Genomic DNA, 18,889 nt, shown 5'->3' on the forward strand with positions numbered 1-18,889 from the left:
TTTCCTTTTAAACTTTTTCCCACCGGGAACATGTGACGGTGGAGAAGAGGTGGAATTACCCGATCGGTTCTAAGCCCATTATATGTATGCTAATTTCAGTCACAAACTTCTTGACTTTGCTGACTTTGCCGACTTTGCCAACTTAAACCTTTGCATTCAAATTCCAATGTGGTCCTTCTGATCAATTCTCGCCGACGTGGCAGTCCGGTCATCACTGTCCATCCTGTGGTGGACCTTGCCATGTCGGCGATCTCTAGCGAAAATTGATAGGAAGCAACTATATTCGAATTTCGCGTAAACGTTCATGACTAAATTGGCAAAATTGAAGAGTTCTGGACTAAACCGACATTCCGTACAGTAGGTTTAGTACTGATCGGATAATTTTCGATGGAACATGTTACGGAACAAAGGAGCCTATAACATGAGAGAGATTCTAGAGGGGGGGTGAGCTTGAGCTGTATACCCAGAATTGGAATCCTCTAGGTATTAGGCTTAATATTCCAAAAGGATATTATTGTTGAATGGGATTCCATTTCCATGGTTGCGTCGCAGCATCTTTCGCGCTCATCATTAGATTTTGTTCACTCGCAAACATGGCAACAAAGATGGTAACTTTTTAGCTGTTTGGATCGCGTAAGGATAATTCAATTAGGGTTAGCCGACACAATCACAGCACAACCACACGGTTTTTTTTCTTTTTTTTTCGGAAGGAATTCGGGTTGTCGGCCATTTGTTATTTAACTTCGATTTTTTTTGTATTGTTGACGTGGAATTAATGTGCAATAAGAACGTGAACTTAGTATGCCATAAGTGGCCTAGCGTCCTCCTATTTTCGGAAACCCTAGACATTATGAAGAGAATGTACACGAGTCCCAGACCTTTCGATTGGTACCCTGCATTCCCCATTTCTTTAGTTAAGACAATAAAGGCTGGAATATAAACAACGTCTGCAAATTTTTTCGGTCAATAGTTTTAGAAAAATTGTTACATGAAGAAAGGTTTTCGCTTTCAAAATTGCTTTTTGATGGGATTTATAATAAAGAGAACATTTGGATAGAGTAACAAAAATGGATCATACAACAAATTATATTCCGCCATCCAATAAGAGAACATGGAGTATCGATTGACGTATAATATTGAGTCGCTCGAGAGTTCAGTAAGATGGAGTGTGCACGACTTTCCAATCCTTAAAAATATCACACCTAAAAGGGAGATCGGCGTCTTCAGAATCGGCTTTTCGAGAAGGTCCGTTTTGATATCCGAAACCCGCCCAACTCAGTCGGACGATCGAGGAATACCAAAGTGAACCGGAAAAAGTGGAGTAGCGCCGGATCTAGATTAGGAAAGCATCTCTAACAGGCTCACCAATATTCCCGTGTTAGCTATCCATGGGATATGCAATGGAACACTAGTATTCTTTAATAAAATAATAATTTTACACCTAGCTGTAACTTACCCGCGAAATATTCCCACCAAATTAATAATAAAAAAAAAAGGTAAATGTAAGTAGTGAAATCACTTTCAACTGGCTAAGGGTAAGGAAGAATCAATCCCATTTACTGTGTGGGGAAGGAGTAGACAAAACGTCGGGGTGCGCACGTGTAAGCTAATGCGCACGTGAGAAGGAACGGGGAACAGGAATGTACGGAGGGATAAGATTCTTGCGAGGCTGGTTGGCACCAAGTGGGGGATGGGATTGGATGGTGGCTCACACCCTTGCACGAGTAAAAGTGGCAAACTAGGAACCGACCATCGCTTTGTCCATGCCTCGTCTGTGGCGTGGTCCCGGTTATCTGGAAGCCCATGAAAATCCAACATGTCCTGCTCACCGGTCACGAGCGGACGTCCGGTCTATATGAGTAGTCGTGACCCCGAAATAGTTTGCAGAAAAAGTTATATAAAGTTAAAAGTCTTGATATTTTGTTCGAGATCGAACAAGAGATATTTGCGCTCGAGAGGCTGTTACCTAAGCGAATCAAGTTGGAAAATGAAGGCTGGTTCAATCAACAAAGGGGTTTTCAAGCTAGATGCAAAATGGTTATCTTAGTAAATTGGGAACGATAATCTCGGACGCGATTCTTATGGGCACATCGATTCATGGAAGAAGCAGTTATTTTTTTTGTTGCTAACTGTCAATATTAACTATAAATATTAGGATTTCAAATCATGCAAACATCGCGTGACCGGTCCCAAGGTAAATCAATTCCTACCTTGAAATCGAAAATCGGATCAAACGGGTCGGCTCCCAATACGTGAAATCGAGAATTGGACCTATTCACCGTATAACCAGGCCGGTCCGGTTGAAGCTGGGGTGCGTTCTTTATCACGCGCAAGCATAAAGAGTAGAAAGGATTCCAACCCCCGACTAGCGCCACGTGGCTCGGCAGATACATCATCGCGCGCGAGATGGGGAAAGCACTCCCTCGAGCGGCCACGTGGCGCGCCCTCATTGGCGGCATGGCTTCCACGGCCAGCGGGCAAGTGCATGAGGGACGTGAGCGGGAGCGACGGTGGGGAATTCTTCCCGACATATTCCATCTCCTTTGCCTCCTCCTTTTTCAGAGTCTCTTTCCATCTTTTTCTCTCTCTTTCTCTTTCTCTTTCTTTCTTTCTGTGCCACTACGAGAGATCGCGTGTCGCTGCAGAGAATATATATTCCTGAATTGGGTGTAGGCCCATTGGCCTTCTCGCCTGGAATCTCTCTCCTTCTCTCTCTATTGAGTTCTCCCTGACGCAGTCCCCGGGGGGAAAAATTCTAAAATTTTCCCGAGAAAGTAACGAGCGGGGGGGTTTTTGCTTTTGCTGATGTTGTGCCGACAGCCGGGGTTGCGATAAGAGCGGACGCCTCTTTTTCCCCATCTGAATAAGCATGGACACCATACCAAACAGAGTGCAAATTGGGTTCGAATCAGGGTTTCCAGTGGGAAACGTAAAGATTCTTCGGGTTACTGTCGTGAGTAAACAGTCTCGATCTACTAGGAAAAACCATTTTTTGCTTGCTTCAATATTGTCGTTCCTGCGCACGCAGGAGCTTCGACTAAAGTCCAATATTGGAAACTCGCGATCGCGACGGCGCCTGCGGAAATTTTTCTTCTGGACTTTGTTTTTTTCAAGTTTCCACCTATTGAGAGTAGGTCGCCGGAGTCGTCGAAAGGCAGCCGAGCCCGTATTTAAGATCCTAAAATGTAAAACATGATTGGGATGCATATTTGGAAATTAGGCATCGAGAGTTTCCAACCAGCATCAGAATCGCGCGCGTGAATCCGGCACTGCATGAGAAAGCTATGGACAGTTGAGTGAGTCGAGAGTCGGGTAGAGAGTGCTGTCTGGCTGAGGGTGAGACATTCGCAAAATTTCGCCTATCGAAAGGGGCGGCTCACTACTCTCATTTTCCATCTAACTACCGGAAGTAGCGAGAAATGTTAAGGGGGCGCATGGTGACACTTCTACTTCGTAAATCAACTTCTCGATCGAATTTAATTTTTCTACTTTTCCTCAGAAGCAGAAGTTGATTTTTCTACTTTTACTTTAGAAGTTATTTCTAATAAGAGAAATTCGTTTGGTAACGGTTGAAAATTTCTACTTTTATAACATTATTAACACAAAATATTATGTGAAAAATTATTATCGACAGCAGAAAAATTTCTACTTCATTTTTGAACTTTTTTAAATTTCTTTAAAAATAATTTGTATTATTTATTCCGGTGGCCGGAGACAACGACTTAGCGGCGGCGGCCGGTGCGGTGGTCGATGGTTGACAGCAAGGGGCGGCGGTTGGCTGCGATCATGGCCGGCGGCGAATGGCGGAGGTCGGCGGCGATTGACCGTCGCAGGCAGCGATGGGGCGCGGTCGGCGGAGGTCGGCGGTGGTTGGCTAGAGGGGGCGGTTGGCGAGTGGCAGGTGACGGATGTCCGTAGTGGGCGGGGGCAGGTGATGATCCGCGGTTGGCGGTGGGAGGCAGCCGATGGAGGTCGACGATGGGCGGTGGACGGCGACGGCCTGCAGCGGCGAAGGTTGGCGGAAGTTGGTATGATCCAAAAGACGGTGAAAGTATAATAAAAAGAGGGTGAGGCGAGAAATACTTCTTGAATTGGAGAAGCTGTTTTTTTTTTAACTTCTCAAATTGGTGGAAAAATCACTTAAGAAGTGGAAATTTCTTTCAGAAGTAAAAATTTTTACCAAACGGATTTCTGCTCCAAAAGTACTTCGGGAGCAGAAATCCACTTCTTATCGATGCACACCCTAAATCAGCAGAGAGAGTGAGAGGAGAAGAGGGCATCTCGTGTTTTTCGGTCGTCGTGCATGCGCTCGACAGCCATTTCTTATCGATGCTAAGTTAGCAAGACGAATCCATTAATAAAGTGAACGAAAAGGGAACTTTCCAAATAACGCAAGACAAGAAAGAGCATAAGGAAACAAGCCTCGTGAAATGCTATTCCACAATATTTCAATGGGCCTTCAAATAGTCGGATCTTTACATTCGCGTTCCTGAATCATCGAAGGGGAATATATTTTCCCGTGGCAGCAATCTCTCATTACTAGACTCCCACTTCTATCGAAATCGGTAACAGTAGGAGTCAAATCGGCAAAAAGAAAAGAGAAGGTGATGCAGCTATAAATATATATTTGCTCCTGGTGTTAAAGAAAGGGCATGGAGGACAGAATCATATGCTTTGCCTTTCCAAATTGCTTGGTCTCCCTCTTTATGGCATTAGGTTTATTGAGAGGTATGATCACGCCCGATTTGACTTCATTTGGGAAAAAGGCTTACTACAGCCGATTACGTGGCGTCTCGCCATTGGCTCCTACAATGTGTTTTTGCATGCAAAAAAGATGCCAAACCACTAATGCCACTTCGTAGCATGCATCCACTACTCCTTTTACTTTACTTTACTTTTTTCCTTTTTGCCTTCTGCTTTTGTAGATGAATTGTTAATGGTGGCACGGGAATGCCGACGCGGTTCGCATTTCGATAATTAAGAACGAGAACAAACTTTCCATGCCATAATTAGAGAATTTTGTTTGGTTAACGCTTCGTTTGCTTCGTGAAAAATGAATGGGTTGTAAACTATAAGAATGTTTTTTTTTATTAATATGTATATACACTTCTGTGGATGGTGGAGATGTTTTTTTATTCGTTCATTTTTGTAAGCGATATAAACGATCGTTTTTCAAGAAATTATTTTTCAGGAAATTATTTTCCAAATCATCGAAATCATTCATTTTTTCGGGAAACAAACGGAGCCTAACTCTTTGTCTGTTTTATTGCCTATTGTAATTTGTTAGGGGCATTGAGTGGTCCATTCATGTAATTTTCTCATTTGGAATGATATGTCGTCCACATGATGGTGGCATATGCAAAGATTATTGAAAAATTACCTATCTATCAAAATGTAACATAGCACACATCGGTTGTCTAAGGGGTTTCTATGCTCTGGGGATCTCTAGAAAATAGAAATTTCGAATTGGACATTCTTAAAATGGAAAATATTTTTATTTTCCGTGAAAATTTTTAGACACGAATTCTTTTTATTAACTAATTATTTTAAACGATATAAATAGTCATCTTTAAAAATAAAAATAAATTTTTTTTCGCGAAATAAACGACCCTCTATCATTTTGCAGATCATGATAAGGTATAATTAGGGCGGCTTCTTTGTGCATGCATCAAGTGATGATTATTACATTTGATAATGACGTCGTTTTCTTCCGACAAAGCAAGGGTTAGGGTTTGAGAACAATGTCAAAGCGAGGAGACAGCGCACCTTAAAGAAAAGTCACGGGATAAGACTGCTGTTGTGCAAAGATTCATACGACCACGCATTTCCTAATTTATTATTTAAATAATTTTTTTTTCTCGATGGCCAATCGAACTCCTCAAAATTAATAAATCTCAAAGGTCAACACCGTCCACTTTGCCATTTCAGAAAGGAAATACGATTTCAAAAGTTAGGAAAAAAAGAAAAGAAAAGGGTTTATGCTCCAACTTTTCTCAACCTATAAATTCTTGCCTAAGCTCCCACTCATGGTTTGCTTCCTAATTAATTACTACTAATCCACTGCCCCTCAATTTGCCTATCTCTTCACATATTGCCAGAACAAATTAAATTAATTTATGAGGAATAACCCCTTTTTTTTTCACATACTTAATGTCATAATCCGTCGTTATCAAGTATAAGCTGGATAGCATCATCAATCCCGGGAGGACGGTCCACTCGCCTAGGTACGAACTTTTTTGGTTTGAGCATTAAGCACATGATTTAGATTCGATTGGTTTCTCGCGTGGATGAGTATGAACATTTCATACTTTCGGACCGCCCACCGGGGCTTTGACCCTTCCTCTTCATAAATAAATAAATAAAACAAAAAGTTAGCATAAACTTATGTTCATGCATGTAATTAGTCCTTGGATTGTCGTTGAGCCCTCGCGTGTATAGAAAAGTGTGGATTGATTTAATCAAGTTGAATACATGCTGCAAAGGAGAATCAGAATGCTTCCTAAAGCAATCATGTTTACCACCTTGCCAATGAAAATGAGCCTAGACTAATAATTAATTTCCAAAGCCGAAAAAAATTCGGATTCTCATATGCCTTTCAATTGTTGTATTTTTCAGCTCGTCAACTGCCGATGGATTCTCCCGCTTGGGACTCGCTTAATTAATGGCGCGGAATTCATTTTATTATTTGAGGTTCTGATATGCTTCGACTAGCTTGTTATCTATGCACACATCAATTAGTGTTGGACCGTTAATATTATAAGAAAAGCATGGAGAGCATTTAAATAGGAGATTATTATATATAGGACATGAGTCAAACTCGCCTTTTGTAGTGAGCTGACGAAGCAGCATCTTGCGAAACACATGCAGTTAAATAATTAGTATTGTCTGGATGGCCCTGGTCGGCGAATTAGAGTTGCGTGAATCGGGTAACTTTCACAGCATCATTATGAGAACAAACATATATAAATTATAACTCTTCCTGTATGGAATAATTATACGATGGCGATGATCGGAAAATAATACTATTTTTTTAAGGGAAGTTGCTATCCTGGCATCCCGACAAGATCGTTATTATTTCCGACCTTACGATTTTTCAAATTCATACGGTGATGATGTGTGGATCCGATTTACGGTCAGAAATAACCGATAGTATCGTCAGTCTGTCGAAGCATTTCCCTTAAAATTATCGTTTTGTGGCTGCCCAATCGATGTGGGACTCCGAAAGCGATGCCCCTTTTGCTTCCACCTTAAGCCATATCCATCCAATCAATATCAAATATTCTGTCTCACCTAATTGGTAATAATTATTATAAAATATTTGGTCCCCAAGAGCAAAAGAAGAAGAAGATTATTCCCTAATTTTCGGCACCACATAAAAGAATTCGGAAAATATTTTCTCGTAAATACTGTCCATAGCTTATGTGGGAGTAATATTTGAAGAGAAAATTTGTATTTTCTCCTTCTTACCACCAAAAAATATATATAAATTAACTTTTCAAAAATGACTCCAATTTTATAATTTTAATTTAGTGTGAGATGATTACCAATGGAGCCCTAGAAAAATGTATTAGCACCACTTGCACATAATATTTAACTTTGTGAGAAAGCTCAAAATCTCAAATTCCCTCCCGACCCTTGTGAGGACCTTTGAAGTTCTCATTTTCCATGCATGCAACTGCTATGGATAGTAACCAAAATATACCAAGAGCGAGCTACTAAACTTTATTTTTAAAATTCCTCATATTGAAATAGGAGAACATCGCCAAAAATTTTAGAAATTTCCCTACCCTTCTTTGATTATTTATGTTAAACGAACAGAAAATTTCATGCGAAAAATAGGGTGTCCAAAGTTTTATGCGTTTGTTGATCAGGCGCTTCAATTAGAAACATTAGCAAATAGAACAGAAGACATTCGCTCATCTAAGGTGTAGATTATATCCCGCGCCGCACGATAAGGGCTTAAACTCTACGGTAATTAGTTGTGCACATTGCCGCAAGTGGATATCGAATCCCGATATGAGATCGTTTAAGGTGTTGTGGAGAAAGTCCTAACATGATCTTATCATCGAGGCGGAGTGCATGATTAAATTAGACGCGTGGTATCGCGGATCGAATGGTCACATGGTGCGAGTGTAGGTCGCCGGGACCGCAGTATTCTTTCTTCTACGGTGGCGTAAGGGTGGTGGGGGCCCGCCGGAGCCGGTGCCGAAGGCTTTTTGGCACCTACAAATACCCCCTCAACCATCACTCCTTTTCCATGGAAAAAAAAGCCCATCGTCACTTCCCACTGGAACACACTCACCATCCACTCGAATTGAACTCCACCTTTATCATCACAACACAGAAAAACAAGGAAGAACACTAAAAAAAAAAAAAAGATCGAATCTTTGAGCCCCGCAACACGCACCCAGTGGTCTCTCTCGCAGGCCTCTGTGGGTTGCGGTTGTTGCCGCTCCTCCTCCTCCTCTTCTTCTTCTTCTTCTTCTTCAGAAGGGAGAGAAGCCACATGCTTCTTCGAGTAACCTGAAGATTGATTAAGAGGTACTTTGATTACTGCTTTCATCGCTCTTTTTTTATCTTCCGTTTGCGGTTCGATTCCTGCAAAAAGGAGGTTTGGAGCTGACCCGTGTTCGTTTGAATTCAGAAGGTGGGCAGGGGGGAGGTTCCGGGGGTCTCTCTGCGTGGCAAAGAGTTGGAGCGAGCTTGCTGAGTCCGCGCGGGAACCGGTGAGTCCGCTCACTTGTCGCCGCCCAACCACTGTTCATTTCCTCTTCTTTAATGGGGTTAAACTATGAAGTTATGATTTTTGACTTCAGCGAGAGAATCAAAGAGGGATAGAGAAAGAGAGAGAGAGGTGTGTTCGGACATGTAGATGGTCTTAATATCTCTATGGCCCACCATTTGATTAATAACGTGGCTAATCATGCACTCCCAGTTTGAGCTGCCACACTTCAAAGTTGAGAAGACAAAACGATTTGGGTTGCCATGTGGTGTTATGTCATTGGCTCAAGGGAAGGAAATAGTTGTTGCACGTCATACTGGTGGAGAGCGAGAAGCACAATGATGTTTGCTCTCTGTTTTGTGATGGTTCTGATGAATTTGAAGCGCACAAGTGAAAGACTACATGTTTCTTTGAACATCATCTGTAGATTGTACGCAAATTATGCCGATTATTTAAGTTTTGTTCATCGAGATTTTTCGAGTCAGGCATGCTGAGGTCGGTAAAACCTCTGCTCTGTTCTTGCTTGCAACATGGTTTGGCCAAGACAGAGAGTCTATGTATTTAGTTTTCCCTAAAAAAACGACAGGGAGTTATATGAGACATAAAACAATGATGACTTCACTTCTTTGAACTCATATCTCAGAAATCGCGTCTTACATGGTCCGTGAGCCGATGGGGATATGAACATGAGATTCTACCAACCTTGGGCGGTTTTTCTCGCTGTCGTAAAGAAAATTCTAGCAGGAGGAAACACTATAGCAGTTTTGAGTGTGCGCAAACCATCTAACCTTGTGCTGCACCCACTTCTCATGTATCTGCACAAGCCTGGATCGGCACTGGACATACTTTTGTAGATGAAATTCTGGGCTTGATCATAAAAGTAGCCTTCCCTATCGATCAGTGATGGCATGATTGATTACTATCTGTTTGGTTTGTCGATGGTATTCTTGTTGAACTGTTCTTCTCATTCGTTCATTATTTGGGCAGACAAATCTTCCTCTTTTCTTACTATCGAAGGAGATGTCACCTTCTCTTGGCAAGAGCATACCTCTGCCTCCCGCCTTCCGAATCGACGATGAGGTCAGAGCTGCTGAGAAGCAGGGTATTGTCTTTATTCTCGGGTCAGACTGCGAGAGACCCAAGAATGCTTCCCTTCGCAGGACGCTCTCTGCTGATATGTCGTCCAGGAAGTGGCTTGCCCAGAATGGTTTCTCTCCAATAAAGAAGACTGCGTCATCTGAAGAGCTTCTGGCCTCGATCGCTGATTCATCTTCTTTCTCGGAAGAAGACGACAACCATGCACAGAAGGATGGCGAAGGAAGAGGCCAGCTTGACATTTGGAACTCCATCCAGGAAGCAAAGAAACAGGACGCTGAGAAGTGCACCTGGAGCTCAATTCTGTCTCATAAGCTCGAGGATTCGAAGTCCCTTCCCCCACCTTATTTTCACCCTCTGGTAAAGAGATCCACGAGCTCTTTGAGCGAGAAGAGCCTTCAGATTTGCACTGAGAGCCTTGGATCCGAGACTGGCTCTGATGGGTTCTCCTCATACCCGCCATCAGAAGTCGGAGACATGGAAGATGCTAAGGCAGAAGAGCACGAGCCACTTCAACAAGAAGGGATGCCGCCGCAGAGTTTTGGCCTGGAAGAATTCGATGCCATCAAGTACAATTTTGCCTCTACTAAGAAGATCCAACCTCGATCTTTCCCTCCCCCTTTACCTTCCCTGTCTCGAGAAGATGGGGCATCCCTCTCGGTGCACTCTCGCCGTGACAATGGACGGCTAGTCCTTGAAGCTGTCTCCATTTCATCCGAGAAACATTTCCAAGCCCAACGGGAAGATGGCCGTCTCGTTCTTACATTTGTGAACAGTGTTTCGTCTGGCGAAGAAATCTATGATGGGGAGGAAGTAGATGATGAAGAGACTGAGAACATGTCGATGGAGTTAAATGAAGATGCCGAGAGTTTCTATGGAAATAGCGATGAGGAAGAGGAAGAAAGCGAAGAGGATGACAGAGAGAAGGAGAATCCAGAGGAGGCAGAGGAACTTGAGTTTGCAAGAATCAGTAACGGTCGTGGCGCTAGGGAGATGGCGTTTGTCATGGAACAAACTCCCAATATGTCAAGCGGAGTGATAAATGTCCATAAGCTAGCACTCCTGATGAACAAGCCAATCTGTCCACCTAATAGAAGCTCGACTTGGCAGAGCAAGTTCGATAAAGTGGCTAACTACGACGAGGAGGAAGACGAGGCGCTCCCACTCAAGGAATCACTCCCCCTGCGGGCTCCAGTGGCTAGGATGCTATCGACGCAATCGCTGTCACCCCAATCTGCGCCAGCAGCAGCTTCCTTCAATGCATACGAGTACTTTTGGCGAGCCAAGCCCATGACCACTGCTGGCATTAGCCCGATCACCCTGCAGTTTCCATCACAGAAGAATTGCAGTAACAACAGCTACATCATGTCCAAGTATGCGAAGCCGAATGAGCCACAGGAAGCAATGCTTGTGAAAGGGAACGAGGCTTATTACTTGACCAGCTGCAATAAGCCTAGGAGCACTCTGTTTCTGTGGGAGCCCAAGTGCATTGCCACATCCTGAAGAATCCCAACGTACCGAGAGTGCGCGCACTCGAGTCCCACCAGTTATTATAGCCACTTGCTCTTTCAAGGTTTGCTTAGGCAATAAAAGGATGAGAAGAGGCAGACAGTACTTGGATTTAGGATTACTAATGAAAGACAGCTCTTAACAGTGTGGTATATAATTTTCATCTGCTCTTTGGAAAGCTTAACAAATAAAAGTGCTACTTATATAGTTCATGTGATCCAGTAGTATCATGTACCATTTCTGGCTGAACTGCTTAATATATGGTGAATTCGTAGAGCCATGCTTCTTGGCTATTGCTCATCCTACATGAGTGATGTTCGGATGTAATGATGGATCCCTTCTTAACCAACTGGAGTATCGAACCCTCTTTCCATCAGAGAATTTGAGTTTGGGAATTTCCAGTTCCTATTGCCGAGGTCCGGAAGTTCAATCCTTGACATCTTTCTTTCTATCCGAATATAGAGCGAGACTTTGACTACATCAATGAAGTAACTGAGAAGTTCAAGTTATTTCCGGAATCATTTTCTGATTCTTATGGTACTTAAATCTTAAAACCCATCCAGAACAATGACAAAATGTGCAAGATGATGTTTTAAAATTACCATTTCTTTCAATTGATTTGCGTGAGCAAGCCGAGTTTTTTGTCCACAATCGCCCGCCAAGCAATCCACAGGGTAGACCCCAATACTTTTCTCTCTCTTATTAGTTTGATAGCAGATTGAGAGAGTGATATCAGATGACCAAAAATGCAAAGAAAGAGAGGGGAAATCGAGAGAGATCCTAAAAGAATCAGCTCAGCTGGAAATGGCATGACCGCCAAGGAGAAATTTGAAGTGCTCTATGAAACCGGCTTCAGAATGTACATCTTGCAAGAGTGAGCGTCAACTGTTGCTGTGATGTTCCTAACAAATGTGTTCTTCAACGTCTTGTGCTGCAATAGGAGAAAGTTAGCCACAGGTTAAGGAGAGAATTTGAAGGTACGATGCTTGATAAGGCCAATGTCGTACCAAGTATGCAAATGCAAGACCGCAAGCAGGAAATTTCATTCGAAGAAAAGGAGAAAGAACAATAATAGCAAAATAAAACACTATAGATATTCTAAAATAATACCTCCCAGATATCTCTGGCTTCGACAACAGTGTCTAGCGGAAGTCCAATGTCGTCCCAGTGGGCTATCACTGTATAACGATACGTGCCTCGGTTCACCAGAAGCACGGCGACCCGATAACCGGTGAGAGGCCCAGCCCAGACCTTGAGGAAAGAGATTGGCGGCATTTTCTCAGTAAAGTGCTGAGCTCTATACACATACACTACAAACTCCAGTAAAAACATGTCTATGTACTGGAACTTGTACCTCTTGATCACCTTCACTCCGAACCTTCTTGGCTTGAATTCCGAGCGAATCTACCAGAGATGACCAAATTGAATTCAATAATAGGAAGTCATTAGCTTTAGACTATTTCATCAACTGAGGGCAGCGAAATGTCTTCACCTTGGTTCACTGCAATGACCTCCTTGTTGGAAATTATCTCCGCAGTATCCTTGTCCAAATTCCGGATATCGCAACCAAGAAGAAGAGGGGCCTACATTGCGATCTAACTAATCAAATGATGATCCAGTGTTATATACAACAGTCATTCGGTAACCACAACTATCCGTGATACCTTGGATATAGCCCATATACTGAAGTGAACTACGTACTCGTGCTTCATCATTCCTCCATTCCCAATTTCAAGCATGTCAGGATCTGCACATTGACAAATTTATAAGAGATCCAAGACTGGGAATTGAACAGGAAACATCGATTTTAGCCTATAGGTGTTCTTGTCGATTAGGGTACTACCATTCCAGCCACCAGGCCTGGCAAGTTCCGCGTAGGGTTCATTCAAATCAGCTCTAGACATTATACTGCAAGGACAGTAAGAGGTTAATCATCCTCTGTAAATGAGATTGAACTCCAAGTGTCCTGAACGGACATGTCGGAGGACAGAAGCCAAACAGAGGATGTTACACTGAGACTTTAATGTCCATGGCTAAACTTCTTTACAGTCATACGAAAAAACAACAAAAAAGAGAAAAAAAACACAGCAAGTTTGAAGTACAAAAGACTACCTGTCCCACGTATCAGAAATATCATTCGTGGTCCTCCAGCTGTTCCCTAACTTGGCGCCCCATAGAGCTGGGTGCAAATCCCCCCTAATAGCCAACAGGTTAAGATAATGCAGAGTTCACATGATGAAGGATATGTGAAAGAGAAAAACATGTTACAGCTCACTTCCAAATAGTTTACCATTCGCAAAGTGAGAAGAAAATAGGGCGGCCAGCCTTCATCAGAGCTCGGGTCATTATGGGATATCTACATTATCAAACAATTGAATCAGTACTCAAATTTGACGTTCTTTGAGAATATTAAGGAAGATACTACTCTTAGCCTATCTGTTACCTGACCGTTGGCTTTGTGCCATCGTTGTTGCAGTTATCATACTTCAAATAATCAATACCCTGGGGAAATAATGCAATGCTTCATTATGCCTTGTCATAAGGACATAAAACATGCTTAGGTAGGCAACAAGACAAACCCAAGATGCAAAGGTTTTGGCATCCTGCTCTTCACGACGAAGCGATCCAGGCATGGTCTTGCTACAGGTAAAATAGCTGAATCCAAGAAACAAATCCAACAGCTTGAGAATTAACAGAAAAACAGATTGATGTATGAATATATCAGTAATTCTTGCAGCAACCACGGCAGGGTATCATACCCGGCATCCGAATAAATTCCTAGCTTCAAACCCTTGCCGTGAACATAGTCAGCAAGAGCTTTGATGCCAGACGGAAATGTAGTATTCTTGGCTACTAAATTGCCCTGCCATTATCATGTCAAACGTAGTCTGAGTACAATTAGAATGCAAGTTGTGAAACATTTCTGATTCTACATTTTAAAAGCCCCCAAAAGGATCAGATTTACATTGTAATCACGTGCTATCTCAGCCCAGCAATCATCTGAAAAGAAAAATCAATTAGAACATAGAACAATCAACAATGAACGGGCCACTAGAAAATAGAGGAAGTAAGTACTTGGAGCATACCTATGTTGACATACTCATAGCCCAGCTTTGAAAGACCAGTAGAAACCATAGCATCAGCTGGAAAAAAAAAAAAATACCCGGATATGTCGAAATGCTTAAGCTTAAGATGCAATGTTCATCTTAATAGCGTTTTAACCTCATAAACATTAACGATGTTTTCAAAATCTGAACAGTGGACTATTTATTCATGTCCAAACAACTTAGGCTGGAAAAACTAAAAGAAAGAAGTATAGTAATAGTATATATCAGTCACTTACCTGTAAAAAAATAAATAAATAAAACAATGTGTTATCAACATGAAGAAGAAGACTACTTTTCCAACTGTATCAAGAAATATAATTTGAAGTCCCCGTGATAGAGGAGAGCTGTTGCTTAAGAACTTAACAAGCAAGGAAAGTAATTTATTCAGTTTGATCATGAACCCACAAGGAAAGAGACGAACAATCTTTAGCAGAAACTAATGTCAGCACGAACCAGTCTCTCTGATTATCGTTTCATTCACCGCACACGCGAAGTGATTCCAACTATTCCACCTGCGAACGTGCGGAAGAAATCATTATAACACCGTGTTATCGTTTTGAGAGAAGGAAACGGGAAACATTACAAAAACAATTAAAAGAAAGCACAATTGAAAAGGACGAGGACAAAAATGCTTCATTCCACATCCTTCGAGTCCGATCCGCCGCCGCACATAGCAGCAATGTTCCGAAAAAAGAACAAGCGTTTACAAAAAAAAAAGGGACTTTTTAAAGCAAAAATACTCATCATCTTTTTCACCAAAGTTTAGAAGAATGGATATTTTCAAATGGAATATGCAAAGCGTCCATCTACCGAGACGGTGACCAGGGGATTCACAGTTTGCAACGGAGAACAGATAATTTTTACAATTATTGATTGGCAAGCAAACAACTTGATGACATCTCGAGTATCGCAGACAGTAGCTGAGTGGTCCGATCATCCCAGAATCGATCAAATAAGTGAATTGAGAAATCCCCCAAAAGAGGACAATCTCAGACTCCGATCGCCAACCCGACTCACGAAATATCTCAGAAACAGTGAAACCAATCTGAACGATATCAGCATTCAACACGAAACTAAGATCGCTGAATCGATCATCCTCACGGGTCGCGAGAGAGAGAGTACCCCATGGGAGGAGTGACGCCGAGGCCATTGCTGAGCAGGTTCCTACGGTACTCTTGCTTGTAGTGCAAGTACTTGGGCGACCTCAAATCTACCCTCGCCTTCGATGCTCCTCCCGGAGCTCCGCCGGTCGCCAATGGCCACCACACGCACGCGATCAGCACCGCCAGAAGCACGCCATCACTCCACAGCCTCCTCACCATCGTCACCACCACCACCACCACACCTCCCCGACCACTCTCTCTCTCTCTCTCTTTCTGCAGAGAGTACAAATCAAATGACGGGAATCTGCTTCCTACAAAATGGGATAAGGACCAGTGTTGAGAGGGGATAAGGACCACTGGTCGAGGATTTATAGACTGGATCCATCCATCTCTCCACAGCGGGCAGGGCAGGGCAGGGCAGGGCAGCAGCAGAGATGGGAAACACCATAATTTACGGAAATGACACTGACGACGATCGCGCTGCTCGGGATTTCGCGGATTAATCCGAAACGGATAAGCCCACAGCGTCACGTGCTCCACGAGGTACGACGTAGCACATGTACATGCATCGAATTTAACAAACTTTATTCAATCGATACCCCGACATAAATTTCGAGTAAATAAGAAGATCCGGTAAAGATTTATCCGGCCTAATCCTTTAAAAATTCCTATCTTTAGGTCTAATCTCAATAAATTTTTCTCGATTTAAAAGAGAAAAACTCAAACTTTAGATGCTGCCCAAATCTGCCCCTCAACTTTTCTTTGCTCCAAAAAAAAAAAAAAAATACAAATTTTAAGTCCAGCTTCAAATCCGCCCCGAACCCGCCCCGAACTTTTTCTTTGTCTGAGAGAAAAATCACCAAATTTCACTTAACTCCCAAATTTGTCCCGATTAGCTCCCTGTCAAAAAATCGCCTTTTTAGCCGTCCCTATTTTTTATATCCTAGATTGTTTTCGTTTTGGACATAAATCTCCATGTCACCTTGCTAATGTGGGTTCTTCATCTACATGGAAATGACACGTCAAAGTTAGGACTGGACTATAGAATAAATTTGAGAACAAATTGAACGCTGGTATATATATATATATATATTTTAAAAAAAAATTCGAGATAAATTTAGGACTGAACCAAAAGTTTGGGGTTTTTCTATGAGACAAAAAAAAGTTCGAGGCAAATTTGTGATTGGACCTAAAGTTTACGATTTTTCCGAGACAGTAAAAAAAATTTGGGACAGAATTGAGATTAGACGTGAACTTAGAGATTTGCTTTAGGGAATTAACCCTGATTTATTAAAAGCCTTGACTTGTCGATAAAAAAGGACTTTCCTTTTGTAGGAAGACTCGAATAGACGTGGTCCGCACGACACAAAAGCTTATTTTCCCGGCACGTGTGCTTTGAATTTTATGCTCGTGAAATTATTTATGCCCGACCTATATAGAAGAAGCAGACTAACCTATAAGATAAAAAAAATGTTTGAAATTTTGAAGATCGAATTCGATTTTCATTTTTCCCAGATAATAGCAGAGGAGAGGATGGGTGAAGATGGAAGTGGATAAGAGATCAAAAGTATATGGTGTGATCCCATCATTCCTTTTTAATATCCAGAATCAAAGTTTAGCCATTGATCAAGAGCGATATCGAATGATCTCTTTTGTAACCGGCAATAAAAAAATTATCCTCCACGTGTTCGGAACGACTAAATGAACTAAAAATGTGTTTCTAAAAAATTATCACAATGATGCCAATTCAATCCAAGTGTTCGAAACGACTAAATTGATAAAATTAGAGAGTTTATAACTGAATTAACATTTGTACGATGGATTCATGACTGATTAGGTAATTTTTCCAATTCCATCGAGTAGGTAGAGATAAAAAAAAAAAAAAAGGAAAGGAAGAGAGAGAGAGAGAAGAAGCGCACAACCTTCATTAGATAACTCCACAGCATGTTTGATGATGATAGTTGCTTGTGTTGTCTTTTCAAGGGGCACCACCCCACTGAAGAGGTTGGTGTGACTTGTGAGTAAAGTGACCCCCAAAGTGAGTGATGCTTTATATTAAATTGCCCACGAACTTGTTGGGTTGATCCTTAAAAAGATCTCAAAAGTGTACCACAACGATTTGCTAGTTAATTTGAAAAAAATTGCACACATGAAAGCATGGATGAGCAGGTAGATGCCGGGATAGGAAGTTCGCTCGACACGTAAACACTTTAGTTAAAAAAAAAAAGAGTCTAACTTAAATTTATCAGATCAGCTCTAAACATATTATCGATTCGATCCTAAAGTTTTTAATAAACCAATAGAGAAAAATCATATAACTCGGGTACCCGTTTCGAGTTTGAACGAGACCATAACAAACGTGCTTCTCTCTACCACCGGGAAAGAGATGTGTAGCTCCCACGTGTCCTACAAACATCAAGAGATTAAAAAAAAAAGATAAATTTAAAAAGATAAATGAGAAATAAATCGACTCGAGATTATTCCATGCGCACTTTATGTCCCAAGAAAATAAAGAATTAAAGACTTTGAAGAAACACTTTATGTCTTTATTTTTTTGTCATTTTCCTATAATGACACAGCACTTTATAATAAAATAATTGGAGCAAACTTTGGTCCCGCAGCATAGGCTTCTGCATGCGGACAAAAGTCCAAGACACGCGAGTTCGAAGAGTCCCAGTCCATATTGTGGTGCCGGCAATTCTTTGGATTAATTGCAAACGACGCCCCCAACTTACCAACTTATTTGCAACCCCATCCATGTTCACAAAGCTTTTTTTTTTTTTTTGCAATTGAGCCCCTCGATCGAAAAGTAAATTTTTTTTTTAGCTCACTGTGAAAACCTTTTATGTGTATGGAATCTCCATTTGCTCGTACCGATTCGATCGATCACATGTCGAGAATCTTAAATTTCCTTTCTTTTCCTTCCAAAGTAGTGAACGGATATATTATATATATATAATCTCCTTTAAAGTATTTTATGATCCCTTCTATCATTGTAAAAGACATTTACGAATTTCCGTTTTTGTGAGTGAAAAAGTGGAAAGGGACGACCGGGGTAATCGCTCTTTGATTGTCGACGTAAGCCACGATTACTAAACGAAAGTCATCATCTTACTAAACGAAATCAAAGATGGTAAATTGATGTAGCGACACAACATATATTGATACATTGAATTTCCTCACGTAAGTAATCATATAAAAATAAAAATAAAAAATAAAAAAATCACCAAAAATCCTAAACTATATCTATTATGACATATTTATTCCAAACTTTTTTTTGACACGAAACCCAAACTTGTACCCATATGATACATTTACCCAAAACTTGTACCAATATGACACGTTTATCCCAA

The 18,889-nt window shown here is 41.5% G+C and overlaps 2 protein-coding genes across 3 annotated transcripts; one reads left to right on the forward strand and one right to left on the reverse strand.

Annotated features, from left to right (window-relative positions):
- The first annotated feature begins 8,250 nt into the window (after positions 1-8,250).
- LOC115755687 (protein FAF-like, chloroplastic) lies at positions 8,251-11,627 on the forward strand. Of its 2 annotated transcripts, none has more exons than XM_030695167.2 (3): positions 8,251-8,541; positions 8,645-8,726; positions 9,710-11,627. In XM_030695167.2, the coding sequence occupies exon 3, from the start codon at positions 9,743-9,745 to the stop codon at positions 11,318-11,320; it is 1,578 nt and encodes a 525-aa protein (XP_030551027.1). In that variant the 5' UTR covers positions 8,251-8,541; positions 8,645-8,726; positions 9,710-9,742; the 3' UTR covers positions 11,321-11,627. The 2 variants fall into 2 exon arrangements, with proteins under 2 accessions (XP_030551027.1, XP_030551029.1); XM_030695169.2 differs by having other exon boundaries at positions 8,648-8,726.
- A 277-nt stretch (positions 11,628-11,904) lies between these two features.
- LOC115755689 (alpha-galactosidase 1-like) lies at positions 11,905-15,966 on the reverse strand. Its single transcript, XM_030695173.2, has 15 exons — positions 15,556-15,966; positions 14,887-14,945; positions 14,413-14,469; positions 14,292-14,326; positions 14,086-14,189; positions 13,906-13,981; positions 13,770-13,828; positions 13,617-13,682; positions 13,439-13,522; positions 13,170-13,234; positions 12,991-13,073; positions 12,819-12,909; positions 12,681-12,730; positions 12,437-12,577; positions 11,905-12,257 (listed from the first exon to the last, which is right to left on the reverse strand). The coding sequence occupies exons 1-15, from the start codon at positions 15,753-15,755 to the stop codon at positions 12,165-12,167; spliced, it is 1,263 nt and encodes a 420-aa protein (XP_030551033.1). The 5' UTR covers positions 15,756-15,966; the 3' UTR covers positions 11,905-12,164.
- Between the last annotated feature and the right edge of the window lie 2,923 nt (positions 15,967-18,889).

This window comes from Rhodamnia argentea, chromosome 8, assembly GCF_020921035.1.
Source record: "Rhodamnia argentea isolate NSW1041297 chromosome 8, ASM2092103v1, whole genome shotgun sequence".
Lineage (NCBI taxonomy): Eukaryota > Viridiplantae > Streptophyta > Magnoliopsida > Myrtales > Myrtaceae > Rhodamnia > Rhodamnia argentea.